The following is a 22,211-nucleotide window of genomic DNA, read 5'->3' on the forward strand; positions in this document are numbered from 1 at the left end:
GGGCTGCAGTAGAATGGATGGCTGGAGAGAGGTCAGTGTCCTGAAACCACTTCTCTCTGCAGAAATGCCACCCGACCTTACAGTGTTCTCTGTTTTATTACAAAAGAGTTTACAGCACTTCTTTTCATCTTGGTAATATTGTGAGTTGCAATATCGGGAAGTAAAACATAATATGGAGCTCTATTTCGTAAAAATTGCGATCATCATTTGTGAATCTGTGTGGCTGAATGGGCAATTGATTTGCGTTTGGCTGGTCCGTTATTCTCGTCGAGAGTAGAATAGGAAGAGGCGGACTAGTAACCCCAGTTAACTGGCAAGAGACTGTTTATATCAAGGGCATGCATCAGGGCTAAAAGTTGTGGACAGGGTTGTACTGGAGCGTAGAATCTGGTTCTCCTACAGTAGAAAAAAAGGGCAAATAAATTATGAATTATTCTGAGTTTCTGGGACATTTTTCTTCTGCCTGCATTACTTTCCATGCCTGTTCTGAGTAGACCTCTGAAGTAACAAATAGTCTCTAGGAGGAACTCAGTGGGTCGAGTAGCATCTGTGGGGATAAAGGAATTGTCCTTTCGGGTCTTGATGCGTCGACAATTTCTTTCACCCAAAGACGCCGCTGGACCCGTTGAGTTCCTCCAGCAGATTGTTTGTTGCTCCAGATTCCAGCACCTACAGTCTCTTGTGTCTCAGATCTCTGAAGTACGCGAGCTTAGCAGCCCCGGGCGATTTATTATTCCAAACAGCCTTCCAATGCAGACTTTGCCGGGTGCTCCAAGTGAGTGCACACTGTTCAATCGGATGCCGAGATGGGAGGAGCTCAGAACCCGTCAGCAGGGCGGAGGAGCAAAGGGCGGACCGGCCAGGGAGCGCTTGGCACCTGGTTGTTTGGCTCCTTCTGATCTTCCGTGGACTTTTATTCTTTTTCTCTGGGAGTGGAGGAAGATCTAGCGCCACGCAGAAGACCTTGTTCTCGCCCGCGGGCCACAGTCGACCCATCAGAGAAGGCAGGCAGCAGTTGGAAACTTTCTCCATCGCTCGTCAGCACCATGGACAGCCCGGGGTTCGACAACTTGGACGCCGTCGGATTCCTGCAGATTTGGCAACGATTTGATGCTGATGGTAAAACATTTTTTTTTACTTTATCACACACGGTGCAAAATGCCCTTTGTATCCTCGATCCACAGGGGGACGAATGAGTGAGATAACGCTAGCAGAAAGCGAATGTGTGAAAAAAAAATCAAAATTTTTTTGCTCTTAATTTGGCTATAGAATGGAAATTATTTTTAAGGTCATGCAAATGTTTCCAATCAAATCGATCTCCTCAGAAGACAAGGATTGTTGCGCCCGATGGGCTGTTGAGACAGAGAACACTGCCTTTGACTATCGCCCAGTTCTACCATGGTTTATTAAGTTGCATCAGTACTAAGATTCCAGTCTGACATAGTTTTTATTGAAGCCGCTTGGATGAATTCAACCTCTTTGATTACTCAAACCTTGCAGCAGACATTCATTCTGATCAAGTTCACATCGGCGATGGTGGCCCCACCTTATCAGAGATTTTCCCTTTGTCCTGTCCGTCCCTATCTCGCCCTCTCTGCCCTTAAAGCTACCTTGTTTTCCTCACCTTTCCGGTTCTTCGATCTGAACTGCTCCCCTTTCCACAGGTGCTGCCTGACCTACTGAGCGTTTTCAGCTATTTCGGTTTTATCCTTATTTATCCTCTCACTTAGATCAACAAACCCTGTCCAAATTTAGAAGGTTTTCTTCGGGTTGATGGAGGTATCTGCAAAAACAACTGCACCATCGTTGCAGTACAGCACAGGAACAGACCCTTCAGTCCACAATGTTGTGCCAAACTAATTAAACTAGTAATTAAACACCTAACTAAACTAATCCCTTCTGGTCCATACTCCTCCATTCTCTGCACATTCATGTGCCTATCTAAGAACCTCTTAAACTTCTCTATCATATTTGCCTCCACCACCACCCCTAGCAGTGCATTCCAGGCACCCACCACTCTCTGTGTAAAAATAACATGCTCTTGAAGATGGTTTGTCTTTTTTTTATATTTTAGCAGAAAGTGTCCAAATGGAGCAGGTTGATCAAATGTTCATTTCTGACATTTATAAAGGCACTTTCTTATTTCCTTATGACACTGAAGAAGCTGTTTTGGCCCTTCAAGTCCATGTAAGCTCACAGAGAAATCCCATCCCTCACTAATTTTCCTTGTAAGCTATTTTCTCCACATCCCCATTAATTCCTTCCAGATTCTACCACTCACCTACACAACTTACAGTGGCCAATTAACCTAGCAACCCAGGTGACTTTGGGCTGTGGGAGGAAACCAGAGCACCTGGAGGAAACCCATGCAGTGCCAGGGTGAACTGCAAATTCAATGCGGGCAGCACCAGAGGTCAAGATTGAACCCAGGTTGATGGAGCTGTGAGGCAGCAGCTCTACCAGCTGCACATTTTGCCAATAAAAGGCTGATACAAGAAGCAGATGCTAAGGTGGTATCAAATCTTAAAACTATCTTGAAAAAATGTAACATCTTCTTCGACTCATGAGAATTCTTGGATTCCAACCATTCAAAATGTAGGAGCATCCAGGCTGAAACTGAGAAGCTCAGCTCTTTGAGCACACAGAGGAGCTCAGTGAAAGGGGTAGGAATGCTCCACTTCCCATTCTACCCACCTTCCCAACCCACCGAACACCTCCTGTCCCACCTGTGAATCACCAACCACCTTAGAACCCGCAAAAGTGGAAGCAGGTTGTCCTCAGCCATGAGAGACTGCGTAAAAAGAAGAGGTTAATTTTTTTTATCACTGTTGTGATGTGTAAACATGTTTCAAGTTTGTTTTATATAATGGTGAGGTTAAAGTCCATGGATTGGATGCACCTGTTTGTTTGCTTTGCATCATTAACCATCCCTGTACTTGCTGTTGCATTTTGCAATGAATTGTGCTGTCAGGACACTGACCAGGTTTCCTAGTTAACATGTCTCAAGTGGCTCTGCACCACTTAACAGAATTTAGACATAAGGCATGATGAAGTGAATGCTGTTAAAGACCAGGTTCCACTGTGCAATATGGTACTCTAAATGAGTCATGCAGTGAACAGGTTGAAAGTAAATTGGCAATAATAGCTAAGGTCCCAGTCTCCTTGAAGATGAGAAGAGATTAAAAATATTTCCATGTTAGAAAATAAAATGGGCTTTGAAATGGCACCAAATCTAGCTCCACACTTATTAAACATTTTTAGTAAAATAAAAATGTAAGCCACAATCTGCATTTTAAAGTAAAATATAAGATACTGCATTTGTCCTGAGCTTGTGGTTTAATAAGTGTAGACCTAGATTTAATGCCATTTCAAAAGTTATCTTCCTTTAGTGATGTAGAAGTACTTTTAATCTCATTTTCAAGGACAGTGGGACCTTAGCTATTATTGTTAGGGAAGAGCCATTTTATTTCCATTCAATGCACTGTATGTGCTGTTCAAAGCATCCTGTAACATGATGAAAGCTGATCATTGAGAGCAGTCACTTCACCTTACCTTCTGCATGTCCTTGTGCATATAGCTGCAACCAAGCAGAATTACTACTACACTGCTAAAGAAGATCTTAAATAGATGTGTGGGTTAAGGTAAAGTGATGTCTATTATTCAGCCTGCCGTCAACATTAAAGCAACCCACTTAGCCTGCTCACTGAGTTGTTTTCCATCCCATGGTATGAGGAGTTGTACCTCTATTAAGCAGACAAAAGCAAACTTGAAAGGAAACCTCTTTTAACATGAATCATAAAAGGCAACTTCATGACGTCTACCTAATGGTAAGTTGTCTCAGTCTCTGACTGACCATGCTTGTGACTGTACAGATCTGATCGTGGTTACATAAGGTGTTAATGTGCGCTGGGTAAATGCAGATTTACCCACTGTAGTTTTTTGCTCCCTTATTGTTGATTCTGTAACAAAAGTGCTTTGGAAAGAATTTCTAGAAAATAGTTGCTTTTACCATCTTATTTTGTACTTCTGTAAACAGTTTTACTTGTTGAAATCTGTCTAGATAATGGATACATTGAAGGCAAAGAATTGGATGATTTTTTCCTCCACCTCATGAAGAAGCTTGGTACTGAGGTGAGTATACATCCTAATTCATCTTGCTGCTGTTCTTGGGTAAACTACATCAGGAACGTCTCTAAGGCAACAAATAATGTTTTCTGATGTCGACTGATGAAAAAACATGAAAATTATATCCATAAAACAGTATAAAGTGACATGGTAACCATTTCCTCTGGCTCACCTCAGTTTATATTTGCAAAGACAGCCAAGTGATAGCTGATGGGGGATCATAAAGATTCAACAATCCAATAATTTTCTTTGAACATAGTATTGGGGGGGGTTTACTTGTTTGCGCAGTTCATTCTATATTTTGAACCTAATTGCATTGACTTCCCATATTCTGAAATTCTGAACGGCTTATCTTTTTCTCTACTCTCTGCTGCTTGACTCTCAGCTTATGAAGTAGAATTTGACAGATGCATTAAATTAACCACCAAATATATTTTAAAAATGGGAATTTGAAACCTAACTTGCTGACCATGTGGCAGATCAGCCATGCTGTGCAGCAAGTACAGATCGATTGTCATCGCAGAAGTGAGCCAATTGCGAGGGAAAATCTGACCAATCAAGCAAAATAGCTGTTGGGTGGCTTCTAACATCCTTAATGCAAAGCAGGATGGTGTTAGCATAGGAGATAAGCTCAGTCAAAAGTAGAAAGGAGCATATGAAAAATTCTACTTTGCCTTTAAGTAGTGGTAGCATATCCAAGGAAAATTACAAGATGTTGGAAAAATTATCAAGCGCTGTGTTCTTCTTCTGAAAAAATATTCCAGTAAAATCTGGCCATCTTCATTTTATTATAGCAATGCTTGATAGACATAAGCCTTGGCTCGTGGCCAAACCCTTGCCTCTGAGTCAGAAAGTTGTGGGTTCAAGTTCATTGCCAGAGCAGAAAATGGAGGTTGACAGTCCAGCACAGTCCTGAGATTCATCTGTGCTGACAGAGGGTGCCATCTAAGCAGAGTCTGATGTGTCCTCTCAGTTGCTGTATTGTAGATTCTTCTTACTATATGAAGAAACGTAGGAGATTTCACCCAGTGACCTGTCCAATATTTGTCTCTCAGTCACCACCACTGGTCATTTGCCTCCCTGTTTGCGATATCTTAATGTGGCAAGTTTGCTGACTGGTTAACTGCTTTACAAAAGTTATTTACTGGCTGTGAGGTGCCTTGAGACAACCCAAGGCCAATTGAAGTTTAAAGATCTTTAAAAACTCTTTTCAATGTTTTGGATGAATCAAAGGTAATTACTTACTGCAAAACAAAAGCAAAATTTGGAATAAATTATAAGCATTAATTAAAAGTAAAATATTAAATGACTCATTAAAATCAAATCTTAGAATAAAGGCAGAAGTGTGTGCCTCCATTTTGCTACTGCTTAAAAAAAGATTGGATCAGCGTAAGTGTGGCCACAAGTGTGAAATTTACACATCAATGAGAATTTTCATATTGTGAAAAATCTAATCCAACCCCAAGTTATCATCAGACTTTGTAGGGCTTATGTATTCCAGCCAATGGAAGATGACAATTATATTCAAGCTGAAGCAAATAAGTATTGAAGCTGTCAGTCTACCTGTTCTAGGAGCACACTGAAAGAGCAAAATAAATTATAGAACTTGAAGGATTGAACTGACATCTCCCAATAGGGCATGTATTGAATAGAATTGTGGTTCTGTTCTAAAATATGCTGTGCAATGTTTATGCAGAATATCAGATTACACTTTCTGTCATGGTTATTATTCAGTCAAATAGAGGTCAAATGTTTGACTTTTAGACAAAAGAATAATCTAGTTTTCAGAACAGATGTATCAATTCGAAATTAGTTAATTTTTCAATGGATAAAGTAAAAGCCTGGTACTGTCAAGGGGTTTTTGCTTAGGAAAGTGCAGAAGATTAAGTGTTTCAAGATTTAGATACAGTTTAATATATAAACTAGCTCCCTTGAGGTGCAATGCAGCACCACTGTAGTACTTCAGTATGACCCATCAAACAACAGTGCAAGGTTCTGGAAGTATGAGTAGAGTATAGCACAAGGGTGCTCATTACAGTGAGTCACCAGCTCTGAACATTTTTGGCGAACTTATACTCATGTAAAACAATTTTACGTAGACTAATTTTAACTCTGTTATATTACTTTTCATTATTGACAACCAGAGCTAATTTTGCTTTGCTTGGGAAAAACTCATTTATTAGCAATAGCTGGAAATGATGAGCTATATATGGCAATATTCCTGATATTCATTATCTTTAAGTGAAGCTCACCATTGCAGCTGATCTTGGTAAATCATCAGGGCAGTGTCAGACTCATTCAAGTCAATTATAGAATGGAATAAATGCAGAATAAAGTGTGTTCTATTCAACCTTACGCTAAATCCCAACCTCATTGTAACACCTATTATTTTTGTCCAGTTTTGTAACAAAATGTAACCAACAGTGGTCCTTGTTTGTGATATGGACCCACATCTGCTTATCATTGAACTCATAATATTACCATTGATTTACTTTATTATATCAACATCTAACACAGAAAATAGGCTTACATCTATTAATTTATAGATATCTCTTGAACTCGTACAAAGTTGCCATTGATCGATAAAGTATCGGATTTGGTCATTTCTACTAGGATTGTTTAGATCTTCATGCTGGAGAGTGGTTTCCGGAGGTGTTTTTTCCTCCATTAGCCCTGGAGATATATGACACACAAACTAGCCTCCCCTCCATTGAGACCCCTCTCACCCCGGTCATCCTCTCTTCTCCCCTCTCCTGTTGGGCAGAAGGTACAAAAGCCTGAGAGCATGAACCACCAGTGTCAATTGCAGCTTCAACCCCACTGTTATCAGACTCCTGAACGGACCTCTCATATGTAAAAGAATGAACTCTTGAACTCTTGGTCTCCCAATTTACTTCATCGTGGTCCTTGCACTTTATTTGTCTACCTGCACTTCACTTTCTCTGTAACTGAAACACTATTTTCTGCATTCTGTTTCCTTTTTACTACTTTGATGCAATTATGTATGGCATGATCTGTCTGGATGACAAGCAGCCAAAAGCCTTTCACTGTATCTTGAGAAATGTGACAATAATGAACCAATAAACAGTGAGATGAGGGTGGATAAACTGTGTCTTACACCACAACCATCATCAGATCATGAGCATGGTGTAGGCTTGATCGACCATTGTGGGTTTGATATGCTCACATTGGTCGGTCAGTACTCAGACTCAAGTCTTGAGCTTTGTTAACACAAGGTACATTATCTAATGAAAGCACTTTTGGATGTAGACTGATCATCCATGTGTTTAAATTGATGGCTCATCTGAACATCTTCCTTCTATTAATTTATCAAGTTTGTTGCAATTCTGTTTATTAAAAAGAGTTAATGGTGGTCCTCAGGGAGAGGAGAATGGAACCTCAGACAAATTACAGCGCGCTTTCATCCACAAAAATTTTAGAATATATCATCGAGTCTTATACCTTTGACTTATTTTGCTAAGCAAGCAAACAAGGTGAAAGAAGTTGTCTTTAAACATTGTATATAAAAACAAGCCTCGAATACATTTATAGTGCAATAAATGCATACAAAACACAGCCCAGCAATTGCACAAATGCAAAACTCGCATATACCTATTGAATAACAAGCTTAGCCATCATATACATACCTCATATTTCCTTACAGTATAGAAGGAAGCCTTTTGGCCCATCAAGCTTATGCTAGCACTGAAAGCAATCCCATTTGCCCACATTTCCCTGTAACCTATTCTCTCCCACATTCTTAGCTATTATCTACTACACTAAGTGGTAATTTACAGTGGTCAATTAACATACTAACCAGCATGTCTTTGGGATGTGGGAGGAAACAGGAGTATCTAGGGGAAACACACGCGATCACAAGGAGAATATGCAACCTCCAGAACAGACAGCACCAGAGGTCAGGATCAAACCCATGTCGCTGGATCAGTGAGGCAGCAGCTCTACTAGCTGCACCACTGAGCCACTCTAGCTGTCAATCTCCCTTCATCAATGGTTTCAGGCTAAGTTCCCTTTTACTTGTCTGGTGTATGTTAGGAAGATAGTTAAAAATTAAATGGCAGATGTGTTGCCGTTGAACCGCTTCTGCTGATTTCTTATCTGGTTTGTGTTGGTCACTTGTCTGTGTTTCTTTCACGTGGTTACCTTAACAATTTCAGACAAAATCAAGGTAAATACAAAGGCAAAATAGTGCACAGGTTGGGACTCAGAGATAAGACCAGTAAGTGCTGGGGTCCTTTTACCACCTTCCTTCACCTTGCACTTTCACCCCATTTGTCACACAATCTCTCTGGACATCCCTCTCTGTCACAGACCCTCCCTTTTATTCTTTCCTCCTCTGTTCCCTCACTTTGCATAATTTTTTTCTAATTTTTCTTTGTTCTAATGAAATGGCTATTGACCTGAAACATTAAATCTGTTCCTTTCTCCATGAATCCTGCCTGACCCGCTGAGAATCCTCTGCTTTTATTTCATAGTGAATCATGTTATCTTGCAGGAACATCCCAAAAGTTAACAATACCTGTGTCTATGAAGGCAAAGTATGTACTTAATTCCTAGTTTGCTTTTGCCTATCCCAAAAGGCAGCAATTTTTGTCCTGAACCTTCTGTAGATAAAGGGAGCTGATCAGTATCCAGCCCAAGTGGTGATTGTGCATTTGTTTGTGTGCATGCAGATGAGTGGTGAGCTTCTAGGAAACTATTTCATGATGGGGACACAAATAACTGCAGATACTGGAACGAGGTGGATCCAGGTGAGGAGGGGTGTGGCCATTACATTCTAGCTCTTGTTCAACCCCTTCCCTTCATCTATTTATACCAGCCACCTCCCCTCTATCTTTCAGTCCAGTTGAAGGGTCTCGACCCGGAACGTTGACTGTCCATTTCCCTCTGCAGATGCTGCCTGCCCTGCTGATATCCTCCAGCATCTTGAGGGGGATTGGTATGCACCATAGGTGGAGAGGATTCTGCTTGATATCCCATTGAAAGAATAACACGACCTTGAATCTTTGGCATAGATTGCACATGCAAGTTCTTCATATGCAAATATGAAAATAAACAGACTGTTATTTAATTATCACTGATCACAATGAGTGAACTAAGTCCTCATTTGCCACTGATTTACTATCTACAGATCTGCATATTTGTGTGGTTTGCCATGTATCACTGGGAGAGTTCGTAAATGTCCTGTTTTTCCAGAGTCCTTGCCTGTGGTCATAGAGTCATACAGCATGGAAGCAGGCCCTTCAGCCCAACTGGTCCATGCTACTAAGATTCGCATCTGAGCTAATCCCAGTTGCCCATGTTTGGCCCATATCCCTCAAAACCTTTCCTATCCATGTACCTCTCCAAGTGCCTTTTAAATGTGGTTAACGTACCTGCCTCAACCACTTCCTCTGGCAGCTCATTCCATACACTGACCACCGTCTGCTTGAAAAAGTTGCCCCTCAGGTTCCTATTAAATCTCTCCCCTCTCACCATAGACCTATGCCCTCTAGTTCTTGATTCCCCAACCCTGAGAAAAAGTAACTGTGCTTTGACACTATCTGTGCCCTTCAAATATCCAAATATTGGATAATATCCAAATACCCATTTTCTTTGTGTTTCTTTTTTGCACATTATACAGTGGTATAATATAGTACAAGTAAGTCTGAATTTGGTACTTACGCGTATCAAAATAAATTCAATTCGACTGTAATAAATTTTCTAGACAACCCTGTCAGTTTAAAGGGGGAAGGAAATATACAAACACTCTGGACCTGGCCCTGGCCACAAATGTGTGCATTCATCCTATCTATGCCCCTCATGATTTTATACACCTCTATAAGATCACCCCTCATTCTCCTATGCTCCATTGAAAGAAGTCCCAAACTGCTCAACCTCTCTCCATAACTCAGTCCTTTGATTCCCAGCGACATCCTCGTAAATCTCCTCTGCACTCTTTCCAGCTGTGGTGTCTGATGAATCCTGTTTGCTGTGAAGTAGATTGCATTTGATGCCTTGTGTTGACAAATAGTGAAATATCAATAGCTGGTGTGTGGGCAGAGCCGAGATCAGGTTGGGAACACCAGGGGTCAGGAATGAAGTCAGATTTGTGGCTGGAACCAGGGTCTGAAGTGCGTGTGTTTATTTTGACATGCTGAATCCTGCAAACTGAACCTGATATTGGAGCTGTTATATCCATGAAGGGTTTGACCATGTAGATCGTTGCAACCTCAGTGTCATTGCCAGCAGCCTTGGTGATATCCCTGTTTTTTTTTGTTATCCATGGGAAGTCGGTGCCCCTATCCCTCACATATATGAAGAATATAAAAGATCTATGACATTATTAGAAGGTCAGGGATTTCTCAGTCCCCTTCTGTTAATCATTTACATTTTGTGGGAGCTTGCTATGCTCGGTGCCAACCACATGGCCCATTTGAGAACACTGATAACCTTCCAGAAAGAATTTATTGTTGTAAGGTGTTCTGATGGCACACAATATAAATGCAGGTTCTTTCTTTCTAATGCTGATTTCACCAATGTAACCAAATAATAATTTTTTTACTGTGGCAGGTGCTTAATTCATGTTCCTTTTCATTGGTCATGCAGTTTTATTGCAGGCATTAAACATAACGAAAGATGAATAACCTATTAAAGTAACAAAATGGAACCATGCTGATTTTGATAAGACCTCCCATCACAGTAGACACATCTCCCAAAAATTTTCTAGAAAATCTAAGTCAAGGAGCAATAGAGTAAGTTTACTGATTGCACGCTATCAGCAGAGAGCCAGATGCAGCAGGAGCTTGATATAGGAATGGAGCTGGAGTGTTAATGGCTGACAGCAGCTCTCGGACCCTTCAGCTGTCGCACTGTCACACCGGATGTTAGCTTTTCAATTGAGGAGCAAATGTCACAAATTTAGCACAAATTCACACTCCCAAGGCGAAACTAAATACTTGAGAGTGATCGGCACCCTCAACGTGTACCTCCCCCCTGGGAGTGTGAATTTGTGCTAATGGTGGAATGCAGAATGAAATATCCAAGTTTATTTTACTGGCCTCATGATGCATAAGTGAAATGAACCCTGACTTTCTATTGTTAGCGTACATTGTCTCTACTTTCTTCTGTACAATGTAAAAACCTTTGTTGGCAGGGTCCAAAATGATATTGGAACGCTTGTGAACAACATCAGATTTCATTTAGAACCAATTCTGATCAATGCACACTTTCAGAGAAGTCAGGAGTTTGGATTAGTTGCAAGTGCTGTTCTATCACTTATTATGTGCTGTTTAAGAAATGCATGAGTGGATAACCAAGCTGGTCTTGTGGTTCAAAGCTTCACACAACCAGGACTGTATTTCAGTACTTTGGGTGCCACTGGGCTCCTTGTATCACCAGATACCCTGATACCTGCTCCTACAGCATGTGGCTCAGTCCCAAATAAACAAGTTCATGACATTTGCTCTTTAATTGAAAAGCTAACATCCAGCATGACAGTGATCCAGCTGCAGAGTCCTAAAGCTGCTGCCAGCCATTAACAATACTGCTGGTGAGAGTCTATGCTCTTGGGAGAAACTGGGAGAATCGTGAGTAGGTCATTATATGGTAATTGAATTACTTGGAAACCCAGTATTATGCTAAAATGAGATTTTGCTGTTGCATTAGCTGGCATCTAACTTCAACCAGGACCATTCCAAAGTCTAGGCGAACCATTAACTTTAAGAATATTGCATTTCCAGCTGGTCGATTTGCTTCATAATTTAATTTTTGTTTTAAATTGATATCAATCTTTGTCCTTTCCTTCTGCCTTTGAGTCAGTTTAAGTCCATCAACTTAACTAGTTTATTTTAAACAAATGAGTTTGGCCTGTGTGTGTGTAAGTTAAATGTTTGGGAATAATTACATGTGCATTGATCAAAGCAAGGTCATTCTGCCTTCCAAATCTACTTCACCATCAGCTGGAAAATGATTGATCTGCAGCTCAAAAGCAATTTAGCTGATTTTGATCACCATTCCTTTATACCTTCAGATAACTCAAATCTGCTAATCTTAACATGGATAATTTCTTCCACCCCACACACCCTCCTCCCACTGCCCCAATCCCAGTCTTTTTGTTGGGGGAGTTGCACATTTCCTGTGCCCATTCTGTGAGAAAAGACTTCTTGATACCATTCCTGAATAGTTCAGCTCAAATTTTAATATTATATCCCTTCATGTTTGAAATGCCCTCAGAAAAGGAAATAGCTTTCTCTGTACCTGTTACAATTCTTTGTTAGAAGCAATTAAATCTCCTCTCAAATGAAATGTAAGAAATACGAGCTACATTTATGCAAACCTGGATCATCATTTAACCCCAGCCTTGGTTTAATTCTGGTGGATCTTCATGGCATCTATCAAGGCCAAACTATCACAGTGCGAAATGCAGACAATAAGGAAAAGGTCTGATCAGAACCAAGAGTGTATGTGTATAAATTATATGTGCATGCATACCTTATACTGTTATTATATTGGTCTACCTGCATGAGCTATATACTGTGAGTCATAAAGTCATACAACATAGAAACTGGCCCTTCAACCCAGGATATAGTAGCATTGGAGGCAGTCCAAAGGAGATTCACCAGTCTAATTCCTGGGATGAGAGGGTTGTCCTATCAAGAGAGGCTGGACAGTTTGGGTCTGAACTCCTTGGAGTTTAGAAGAGGGGTGACCGTATTCAAATGTATAAGATCCTAAGGTGACTTGGCAAGGTAGATGTTGAGATGTTTTCACTAGTGGGAGAGTCATGAACAAGGGGACATTGCTGCAAAATGAGAGGCTGGTCATTTAAAACTGAGGTGTATGGAAATTTCTTCTCTCAGAGGGTGGTGAATCTCTAGAATTCTCTGCCTTTACGGGGGGGGGGGGGGGGGGGGGGGGGGAGGGGAGGGGAGGGGAGGTGGTGGGAGTGGAGACCAGATCAACAGATACATTTAAGATGGAGGTAGATAAATATTTGAGGAATTGAAGGTTATGGAGAACTATGCACAGAAGAGGAATTGAAGCCAGTGTAGATCAGCCATGATCATGTAAATGGCAGGGCAGTCTTGAGGGGCTCGGTGGCCTACTCCTCCTCCTATTTCCTTGTGTTCTTGTGTTCCTTGTGTCCAGCCATCAAGCACTCATTTACGCTGATCCCATTTTATTCTCCCCACACTCCCATCAACTTCCCCCAACTTCTCCCACTCATCCAGGTTTAGGGCAATTTATTTTGACTATTAACCCAGCATCTATGAGTAGGCACTTCTGCTCCTAGATTCATTTGACCTTGGAATTATTAATATTATTGAATAAAAATTCAAATAAATTAAAGGACAGTTTTACAGATTTTCAATGACACTGATCTTTACATCTAAATTTTCAACACGTACTCCCAGCTGGCAACCTTTGGTTCCAGGAATGCAAATCAATAACATTAGCATTCAGCACTCTGAATCTGAATCTGAATCAATTCACGTAATGTGTAAAGTATCGTAAAGAATTCGGTAACTGAGGATTTTATTTACAACAACGTGATGTAAAAGGTTATTTTCAGAGGGATTAGAATAAATGACTTAGCTCTAATGTTAATGAAATTTTTAAAAACTTTATTTCATAACTGAAGTTAAAGCAACATTGCAACATGGAATTATGTAGATGGTTTCACCTCTAAGTGTGGAACTTGGAGGAGACTGGATAGGCCTGTGATTACACTCGGTAAGTCAAGATAACCTTTGAGTTTGAATGCAAATTATTTACCATTTTAGAGGCATTTCTCTGTTGGCATTCTGTCTGCAGCTATGATTGTATTGTGTGTATGTATGTGTTGTTTCTGTGTGTGTGTGTGTGTGTGTGTGTGTGTGTGTGTGTGTGTGTGTGTGTGTGTGTGTGTGTGTGTGTGTGTGTGTGTGTGTGTGTGTGTGTGTGTGTGTGTGAGAGAGAGAGAGAGAGAGAGAGAGACTTCAGGATTTCTGTGTAAAATTAATCAGTTACCAGATGTGACAGTAATTTACCCAATGTTCAACAAATATAATCTCAGGATGTGGCATTTGCTGCTTTGAGAAAGCACTAGTGCCAAGCCTTCCCGAACCATTGATACATCTGAACACCTTGCTAGCATCAGGTGGCAGTCAAGAGCATACTAAATTGGTGACGAGCTGAAAGTACCTACAAAGCAAGTGAAGGTGGCAAGCTTCCTCGTCCAAAGAATGCAAGAGGTTCCATTGCCATTCCACAATTCTCCAAACCCACATCCAGGAAGCAGACTTCCAGATTGGAAGGCATAGCATCAAGTTCCTCTTCTTGTGATTTCACCCCTTGTTCCATTTTGCCCTCACCAGCAGTTTCTGCTGCTGTGTTGTCAACTACGCTGTCAACTGATGACAGGCCATTCACAAATTCCGTATCAAGTCCATTGAGGGGCTGGCGTGGGGTTATAATGTTTCTGACAGTCCTATATGACTTTGTTTTTAATTTGCAATTATTAAGTTATTTATACAATGCATGCTGTTTAAAAGTTAAGGGTCACCCATTTAAGATAGCACTGAGGTGAATTTTTTTCATTCAGAGGTTGTGATCCTTGGAACTCTCAAAGGGCGTTGGAAGCAGAGTCTTTGAATATTTTTAATAGGCAAAAGCACAGATAGGAATGCAAACTGGATACTACGGTCAAATCAGCCTTGATCTTATCAAAGGTGGGAGCAGGTTTGAAGGGCTAAGTGGCCTACTCCAGCTCCTAACTCAAATGTTCATGTGTACATTATGTTTTCTGCAGTGCTGGTATGGTTCTCCTTTGCATAGCTGTTACTGTCTTTCTGATGTTGGGACAAGGTGGTTCTCAGATGTACATTGGTATTTCCAGAAGACCCCTCCCTCAGACTCTGAAAAATCAGTGACACGAGAAATTCTGCTGATGCTGGGATCTGGAGCAATACACAAAAAGTCTGAAAAATCACTGCCTTTGTTGTACATCCTGGCTGCAGGAAGCATCAGTGCCTGATACAATTGGTATAAAAACAGAAGCATCTGGAGCAGCTCAGTAGGTTGGCAAGAACCTAGAGAGAGAAAAACGTGAATGTTTCATCTTGCTGATGATTCCTCAGTTAGAGATTCAACAGGTTTTAAGTCTTTCAGGGAAAAGGAGAGTAAAGGTGGATGCAAAGTGGGAGGTCTTTGAAAAGGAGGAGGGCAGAAGAGATCAATCAACAGGAAGATAACAGTGGAAAATGTGTGTGGAGAATAAATGCCAATACAAAAGGCCAAATGGCCTATTTCTTTGGCTCTGCCTAAAGGATAGCATTCTTTTTGATGTTGTATTCGATCTCTGACCGCCGATGCCAGCAACATTTATTTTGTATTGCTGGTTTGCCATGGGTTTGCACTTTGAGCAGAGGTTTGACTCTGGGGACTTTTGTTACATGCACAGCAGACATAAGATGAAGGGTCCCGGCCCAAAACGTGGACTGTCCATTTCCCTCCATAGATGCTGCCTGACCCCCTGAGTTCGTCCAGCACTTTGTGTGTTGCTACATGCTCAACACACCTTGGTGCCTGCAATGGCAGATGGTGAAGGTAGAATCACTGGTGAGGATACCCTGTTTGATGGTAAAACTGTCAGCCAGAACACAACTAATGTCATCACAACTTCGGTGCCCAAAAATCGTTTGGTTTGGAAGACATTACAATGTGTAAGTATGAAGGGAGCTGATGTTAACATGGACCATAAGTAGTAATTTGAAAGGCCGGACACGGGCAGTGTACTCTCTCTGAGGTGCACAGCTCAAGCAGTGTTGACACAGACTTCAGAGAGCTAGAATCACATTAGCAGCCATTTGGGAAAAAGTATGTGAACGGGTGCTGTAAATCACAGGGCAGCACAGTGGCACATATAGTAGAGCTGGTGGCTCACAGCTCCTCTGACCTGGGTTCAATCCTGACCTCCAGTGCTCTCTGTGTGGAACTTGCATTTTTTCTCTGGATTCCCCCAGATGCTCCAGTTTCCTCTCACATCCCAAAGACATGAGGGTTGGTAGGTTAATTGACCACTGTAAATTGCCCCTAGTATGTTGGTGAGTGGTAAATCTGGGAGAAGTTGAGGGGAATGTGGGGAAAATAAAATGGGATTCGTGTAGGTTGGATTAGTGTAAGTGAGTACTTGTTGGTCAGTACAGATTTAGTGGGCTGAAGGGCCTGATTCTGTGCTCTGTGATTCTAAGTGAATTCAGTTCTAACAGACGTGCCTCTTCTTTGCTTGACTTTACCAGGGCAGCGACCTGAGTGTTGGAAAGGTCCAGAAAATGAAAGAGCGATTTATGTCTGCATATGATGTCACTGCTGATGGGAAGCTGCAGATCCAGGAGGTAAATGAGTCCTAGCAGATTTGTCTCCATGTGTGTAATGTATGAGTCATGCAGTGAATTTACAAGAATGGGTTGCTTACACTAATCTTGTGTTTCTTTGAGGATTATGTGGTGAAATTATTTGTTTAAACTGAATAAAAGGGTTGATAGGTTTAAAGCAGAGAAAATATTTTCCCTGATGCTGAGGTAGGAACAGGGGGAAAATAACCTTAAAACCAGGGCATGTAATTGCTTTATTATTGCCACGTGTATTGTGATACAGTGAAAAGCTTTTGCTTGCATACCATCCAGACATATCATACCATACATAAGTACTTTGAGGTAGTGGTTGACTCTTTTACCAAAAGGTGGGTGGTTATCACTCTCACCTTCTCAATTTGGGATGTTGGCCTTGCCCAGGTCCTGAAAAATGAATACGTTTTTTAAAAATCTCGCTGACCTTTACACACATGCACACTCTTAAAAACATTTGAAGTCATTAAAGTTAATTAAATAATTAAACTTGTTCTAACGCTAGAGGGCATGCATTTAAAGTGAGATGGGGAAAGTTCAAAGGAGATGTGTGGGGCAAGTTTTTTACATAGAGTGTGGTGGGTGCCTGGAATGTGCTGCCAGGGCTGGTAGTGGAAGCAGATAAAATAGAGGTGTTTAAGAGGTTCGTAGATAGGTACATGAATATGCAAAGAATGGAGGGATATGGACCATGTGCAGGCAGAAGGGATTACGTGTCATTAGCTTAATTAGTTCAGCGCAACATCGTGGGCTGAAGGGCCTATTCCTGTGCTGTACTGTTCTATGTACTTACCTCTCTCCTGGCGGCTGATTTTTCCCATTCTCATCAATGGGACTGTTGTACTTGTTCCAGATTTAACCTTCCCCAAGCTAGGTGAGCAGATTTCCCAAACCAAGAGAACGGAAATCTGTGGAAGTTTGTGCTGCTCTATTGCACTCAACAAAAGGTCCACCAGAGTAGCAAAAGGGCAGTCAGCTGCTCAGGCCATACGGAGGAAGATACCATCACTGGTTTAGGCTGGGAGCTGGGAGTTCTTCAGAGAAATGCACGTCCTGGCATTAATGTTGGTGTGGGAACAGTAGATCTGGCCCTTTGAGAATAAATCAAATGAAAATTTCAAAATTGTGATTGATAGATTTTTGGTGAGCTTCAGAACTGTGGAATGTACAGCCAAGGCAGATAAATGGAATGAAGGCAGAGACTGACTGACAGGATAGCAGAATAGCACAAGGACTGAATGGCTTATATCTGTTCCTATTTTTCCACTATTAACATACCTTATTAAAAGTGCTTTACTCTTAAGAATGGTCCCTTGATTTTTTTTTAATAGCTGGTCGCCCCATAAACTAATAAGAGGAAGGGAGAAACCTTTCTAATCTCTGCTTAGAAAGATATCTCCTTCAACAATACTGTTGTATCTGTTCTGATTGTTTAATTTCATAATTTGACAATCCTGCAGCTAATGGAAATTAAACATTTGCTACCAGGAGCAATGTGGTCATTGGAAGCCCTCCAAAAGTTTTCATATGGATTAGTTGAAGGGATAATCGAGACACAATCCTGAAGACTCCTGACATGAATGACTGTGCTAATGATGTTGCTTCAGCTTCATCATGCTGTGGGGTAATTCTACCCGGATGAATTTGTTATAATGTCAGAAGCACACATTGTTTAAAAAATACTCAACTAGTAAAGCAAAATCAAACAACTGCTCAGAATACTTAGCATTTTCCAAAAGGACTGGTGAGGCACCATCTCGTGGAAAGATGAAGCAGGAAAAGGCCACTCAGCCCTTGAAGCTTGTTTTCCTATTCAATTGCATCATGTGTTTCCATTTGCAGATCTTGGTCCTTTATCTCTGTTGCCTAACAAAATCACCATTTCAAAATTCTCAATTCATCTGCTGATAGTTCTACTTTATTCCCTGGCTAAGTGCAGGTCAAGGAGGAAGGCTCGGTGTGTTTAACAGTGACAGCTGGCAGAACTACTGTCTTGTAGAACTTTGTAATTTACATGGAACTTAATATTTAACTGTGCATGGAAACCTGCTCCCAACACGTACTTAATTAAGCAGACCAGACCTGTCACTTTGCATGACTTTGAAAATCCTGCAGATCTCTATGTATGAGACACATTAAACAATTTAACATCAATTCCCCTGCCACCAATACCCCCATCTTTTAAACCTGCCTCTAACACTAAAGAGCCCCTCACCACAGTCTTAGTAATCATTTCTTGCTCATTTCTAATTGTACCTTTATGTATCTGTGGCCGTGCACGCTACCCAGAAATTGTACTTGTCTGTTTCACAATAAAAGGTCTCACAAATCATGGAAGCAGAAATTTTGGGGGTATAAAAATCACTGTACCTATTTTGAAATCTCTTGCTACTATCTATTGTCTGTGGTCAAGAATTAAGGAAGCTTTCACTAATGGTGTTTGTGAGGAGGGAGCTGGTCTTCAATCAATTCCTGTCTTCAGACAGCACTATGATGGCTACACCACAGTAAGGAGAATTATTCACCATTCGACAGATTGAACAACACAGAGAGGGGAGATTGGTACAACCAGCCAGTGCTGGCTTTTATGCTTCATTTGAATACCTTCCCATCAGCCTAACTATATAATCCCTTTTCCTTAATTCAACCTCTCTTTCAATGGATCAATTACACTATGTGCTGACAGGTTCCATTCCAACGGTCTCTGGATTGGTTGATTTATTTGCTGACAATCTCTTATTGATGGCTTTGCTCTTTCTCAGAAGTAGAACCACTCTGGTGTAAAAGTTCTGTCCTTGGACATCCTTGACTGTTGGCACACATTTTGACTGCAGTGGAACTGAATTTCAATGGAACTGAAGTATGAAAGCAGTAAGAAAAATGAATCTTACTGTGATGTTCGTAAATTTTCTGGTGTTGCCTTTATTTTTGTAAAATTATATAACAGATCAATGGTTCAATGGTCTCAGCTGCACAGTTCTCAATGACCATACAGTCACAGAGTAATAATAATAGATCCTTTGGCCCATCATATCCATGCTGACCACCAAATACCCTTCTATAATGGCCCCAATTAACAGCACTTGCTCCATAGATTTCTATGTCTTGTCAATTCAAGTGTTTGTCCAGATAATTTTTAAATGTTATGAGAGTATCTGCCTCCACCACCTTCACAGGCAGTGTGTTCTAGATTCCAAACACCCTATGGGGAAAAAAATTCCTCAGATCCCCTCTAACCCTCTTACTCCTCACCTTAAGCCTATGCCCTCTGGTTTTAAACATCTCCATTATGGGCAAGACTTTCCCACTATTCACCCTAAAAATGTCCCTTATAATTTTGTATACTGTGGTCAGTAAATAATTTTGTTTTACTGTGGTCAGCAAATAAAAATTATTAAAAATTATAGATGCTGGAATTCTGAAATTAAAACAGAAACATTAACTCTGCTTCTCTCTCCACAGATGCTACCTGACCTGCTGAGTGTTTCTTGCACTTTCTGTTTTTTATCTCAATGGTCACTTTTTTTTAGGTGGTGATATATGGGATGAAGATGACTTTGAAACATTTCAAATGATTCTAACTAATCAGAGCTGTAACATCACATGCTTAATGCAAATCAGATTCATATAGTGCTGAAGGAGACTAGTTGACCTGTTGACATTAAATATTTCCTATTCAGAGATTTGTTTGTTTTCCTGAGGTCAGTTAGGAAATATTTGCCCATGGTGCTAAGTCACGTGAAGCTGATCCTCAGCTCCACCAAGGTATCAATACAATCAGAAAAAGAAATGCATGTGAGTTAAGATCTTCTTGTTCCGCAGTTGGCAAACATGATCCTACCAGAGGATGAAAACTTCCTTCTGCTATTCCGACGTGAAACCCCGTTGGACAATAGTGTGGACTTCATGCGGGTAAGTAACTCATCTCTGAGCCTAGGCCTGGAGGTTAATCTATTCAAATATAGACATTAAGAAAATAACATGGGGCAGAAAACCTTATATAATTTCTCCAGGTTTTCCTTCTGCAAGTTGGATCAATTGTAAGCGAGTTTGGGATATGGTTGCGCTAAGAATTGTTTCTCTACATTGGTCGCGATCCTTCAGCATCTTATATACAATAACATCAAGACGTTTTTCTCACTTGACTTTTTTCCAGTAATGTCACCCGTAAATTATGTGTGTATTGGGTGAAGGCCTAACCACATACAGGCCATGAAATGCCTTTGTAAATATGCAGCCACTCCCTGAGCACATCTAGGCAATTTTGGGAAACTGATCATTTTCCCAGCCTTGGTGCCCAGGTCATTAACAGACATCATGAATAATAGCAGCAGTCTATAGGTCTTGTCTTCATGATGAACCACATCTGTTACCTATAAGATTTTGCCTGTGGGTTGGAGCCATTTCCTAATCCAGCATTCTGAACATACTTGCTCAATTTGTAATCAGTTTACTTGCCCAGGTGCAATTTTCTTTCAGTGACATTCATGCCCGAATGTTTTTTCCAGTCTGTAGTCACACAGACGTTAATCCACAAAGTGAACACTGCCAATCAGAGAGCTCAGTCTCCTCTTCCTAAACACCCAGGCCTGCTGGGAGAGGGGAGAATCAAGTTTGGTTGTGAGTTCCTGCCCCTCAGGCAAAAGAAGCTCACTATCAAGGCATACCAATGAGTAGTGAAGTGAAGAATCTTTTGGGAATACCTGAGACTTCTGAAACTGTGACCAGAAATTCACATGCAAGCCAAGATCCTGGCCTAAGTGGTGAGACCCAAGGCACTAAATATTGGGGCAGTTTTCAGTGGAACCAGTGAGGTCTGTATAGCTAATGGCAGCTGTGGATTGGAATTGGGTGTGTTGTGAATTGAGAGAGAATCCAATTGGCCCTGAGCTGGTATGCAAGCTCTGGAGCAGAAACACTGCCTCCCAAAATGTCAAGGCAGTAACAATCACCTATTTTTTAGACTTCAGTGAAGCAATACATTTTCTCAAATAACACAGTAGACTAAGAACCAAAGAAATAGTAGCAGTAGTAAAACAGAGACACAAGAAATTAGTAGTAAATCATTCGGCCCTCTGTGCCTGCCTCCATCATTCAATAAGAATAGGACTGATCTTTGACATCAGAACCACTTTTCTGCACTGAATTTGTAACCCTTAACTCTCTTACTAAATCTGTCGATTGCTGTCTGGAATATATTCGGTGACTGAACCTCCATAATATTTTTGGAGAGACAGTTCCAAAGATTCACCAGCATTTTAGCTGAAGAAGTCTTTTCTCATCTCTGACCTCAATGTTCCACCCCTCATTTTCAGACTGTGACCCTGTTTCTAAGGGAAAATTGAACTGCATCCACTCTGTCAAGGCCCATAGTAATAATGTAGGTTTCAATGAGATGACCTCTTAACAAATACACAGTAGAATATTTGCAATCTGGAAACCTTGGAGATGGGGTGAAGGTGCAGTTAATGGGTGCTTTACCTAAAGATAGTGGACACGATTCAGCACATCAGAAGTAGCCTTACAAAAATTTCTTTGGTGATTCTAATTGCTGTGACCACACAGAAATTGTTTAGGTTTGCAATCATAAAATCTGTTGACTTATTGTTTTAGTAGAGCTGTTAACCATTTAGTAGTGCATTAAAATAAGAGAGAAAAATTGATAAATGGCTATGTTGTGAATATTAATATCCATTCTGG

At 40.9% G+C, this 22,211-nt stretch overlaps 1 protein-coding gene across 1 annotated transcript in view; it reads left to right on the forward strand.

Moving 5' to 3' along the window:
• The first annotated feature begins 943 nt into the window (after positions 1-943).
• The window catches only part of scgn (secretagogin, EF-hand calcium binding protein), a 47,213-nt gene continuing 25,945 nt past the window's right edge, over positions 944-22,211 (forward strand). Inside the window, exons 1-4 of the mRNA XM_052016556.1 lie at positions 944-1,119; positions 4,061-4,131; positions 16,404-16,499; positions 20,334-20,423. Coding sequence (XP_051872516.1) covers positions 1,047-1,119; positions 4,061-4,131; positions 16,404-16,499; positions 20,334-20,423 — 330 coding nt within the window. The 5' untranslated portion in view covers positions 944-1,046. The remainder of the gene's footprint in view (positions 1,120-4,060; positions 4,132-16,403; positions 16,500-20,333; positions 20,424-22,211) is intronic.

This window comes from Pristis pectinata, chromosome 5, assembly GCF_009764475.1.
Source record: "Pristis pectinata isolate sPriPec2 chromosome 5, sPriPec2.1.pri, whole genome shotgun sequence".
NCBI lineage: Eukaryota > Metazoa > Chordata > Chondrichthyes > Rhinopristiformes > Pristidae > Pristis > Pristis pectinata.